General features: G+C 64.8%; 1 protein-coding gene across 1 annotated transcript in view; it reads left to right on the forward strand.

The window, feature by feature from the left end:
- CANT1 (calcium activated nucleotidase 1) overlaps nt 1–1,231 on the forward strand; it is a 7,507-nt gene extending 6,276 nt beyond the window's left edge. The window contains exons 5-6 of the mRNA XM_014531721.1: nt 24–167; nt 263–1,231. Of these exons, the coding sequence (XP_014387207.1) occupies nt 24–167; nt 263–509 (391 nt within the window). The 3' untranslated portion in view covers nt 510–1,231. The remainder of the gene's footprint in view (nt 1–23; nt 168–262) is intronic.
- The last annotated feature ends 827 nt before the right edge of the window (nt 1,232–2,058 follow it).

The raw sequence follows: 2,058 nt of genomic DNA on the forward strand, positions 1-2,058 counted from the left end.
CCCTGCGCCTGTGCCCTGACCAGCACAGGGAAGCAGGAGGACAGACCGCACAGGGTGGCCGCGCGGCGTTCCCGGGGAAGCTGGGCAGGGAAGACGGGCCCCGGACGGACGGCCTTTGCGGGCTCTGGCGTGTCCATCCTCGTTCCTCTGGGCGACGAGGACCGAGCGTGAGGCTGCCTCTGGGAAACACGGGGATCGAAGGGAGGGCGGGGCTGTGAGCGAGCCCCGGGCCCCACACTGAGGCCCGTCTGCCGTGTCCCAGGCTACCTCCCAGCTCAGACTTCGGGGCCATCTCCGTGCGCCGCGTCGGGGAGGTGGTGCCCACGCACGGCTTCTCCTCCTTCAAGTTCGTGCCCAACACCGACGACCAGGTCATCGTGGCCCTCAAGTCCGAGGAGGACGGCGGCAAGGTCGCCACCTACATCATGGCCTTCACGCTGGACGGGCGCTTCCTGCTGCCCGAGACCAAGGTCGGGAACGTGAAGTACGAGGGGATAGAGTTTATTTAAATTTTAAAGGTTCAGGCGTCAGGCGGGGCCGCGGGCTGGACGGTTTTAAGCGTCATCAGGGCTCCACTTCTATAAAAAGCCGAGGCCTGCCCTTTTGTGGTGTTTGTTTTGCTCTTTTTCTTCCCAGGACTCTGGGGTGGGTCTGGGGTTTAGAGGCTCCAGAGTAGGGGGTTCAGGCCCCTGGAGCAGCTGAGGGACCTCTCAGAGCCCGAAGGGCCACCCCCAGGGCAGGCTCCGGGCTGCCGGGCCCTGGGCCTGTGTGCTGCCCTCTGGCTGTGGAAGCTGCGCGTGGCGGGCCCGGCTCCGGGCGGCCCTGCCCTGCCTTCCATCTGGCCTCGTTTCTCTTTTGTTCAATGAATGTATCTTGGCTCCTGCCGTCCTCAAGTGCGGAGCCCGTCTGGGACACAGCAGTGACCGGGCATCTGAAGTTCCCCTGCCCACCAGGAACTCAAGCCCCCTCCGTCCCGAACCTCGGGCGCGAAGGCGGTCCCTCCTGCTTGGAGAGGACCTGTTGACACCGCAGACAGACGGACAGACGCGGCAGGGCTGTGAGCGGGGCAGCCCAGGCCGCCAGCCCGCCCTCGGTCCCCAGCCTCACATGGACAATCTGTTTCTTTGGTCGGTTCCATGTCTCCCTTCAGGAAAATTCTGTGGCTCCGTAGCTCTTTGAAGCTTTAATTATTAACTTACTCTAATTAAAGCCATCTCCTTTCTTATAAAAAGGAATCGCCAAATCTTACGACACAGAGCAAAGTCCCGCATTAAACCCCCTCCCCGCGGCGGAGGAAGTCGTAGTTGGAGCTACAGTGGTCGAGGCGGGTATTTACACACTGAGCCCTGGGCCGAGGGGCGCAGAGATGGAGGCGCCGTGCCCTCCAAGACTCCCAGGAAGGACTTGGATTTGATTTCCTGGACGAGGCGCCAGGCCCTCCCACAATTCCTGTCCCCTCCTGCCCTTCCTTCCTCCTCCTCCCGGGAGCTAGCAGCTCGTCTCCAGGGAAACTTCACACCCGCTCCGCTTGTCTCCGCGGGTCCTGGTCCCGGGGCCTGTCCCCGATGCCGCGGGGAGCAGGCGGAGGGCTGGAACGGGTCAGCCGGGACCGAGCGGAGGAGGCCCTGGCCCGGAAGCTGCCTCACCCCCAGGAGAACGCGGGCCGGGACCGTGAGAAGGGCGGTGTGGACCCGTCCCAGACTTCTCAGCGTGGAACTGACAGCCGCCAGGAGGGAGCCCGCGAGGCCCCTGTTCCTCGAGCGCTGGGCGTCCGTTTCTTCTCCTGAGACGTGAAAGCGAGAGAACGAAGGCGAGCTGTTGGCGGTGGCCCGTCTGCCTGGAGCGTGGCTCCCACTGGGCACACCTGTCCCACGTGCCCGGCGAGCGGCTCCCTGAGCCCCGCCTTGGCCAACGGCAGCGATGGGGCCGCTCCCGGTGAAGATGCAGGTGGAGTTAGGAAAGTCGGGGGACGTGGGGACAGTCACCACACGGACTCGGAGGCATCGTGTGACGCGGGGGCCGGGGCCCGCTGCAGCACTCGCCCCTCAGGGGTTGGGA

Source organism: Myotis brandtii, unplaced genomic scaffold, assembly GCF_000412655.1.
Source record: "Myotis brandtii unplaced genomic scaffold, ASM41265v1 scaffold825, whole genome shotgun sequence".
Lineage (NCBI taxonomy): Eukaryota > Metazoa > Chordata > Mammalia > Chiroptera > Vespertilionidae > Myotis > Myotis brandtii.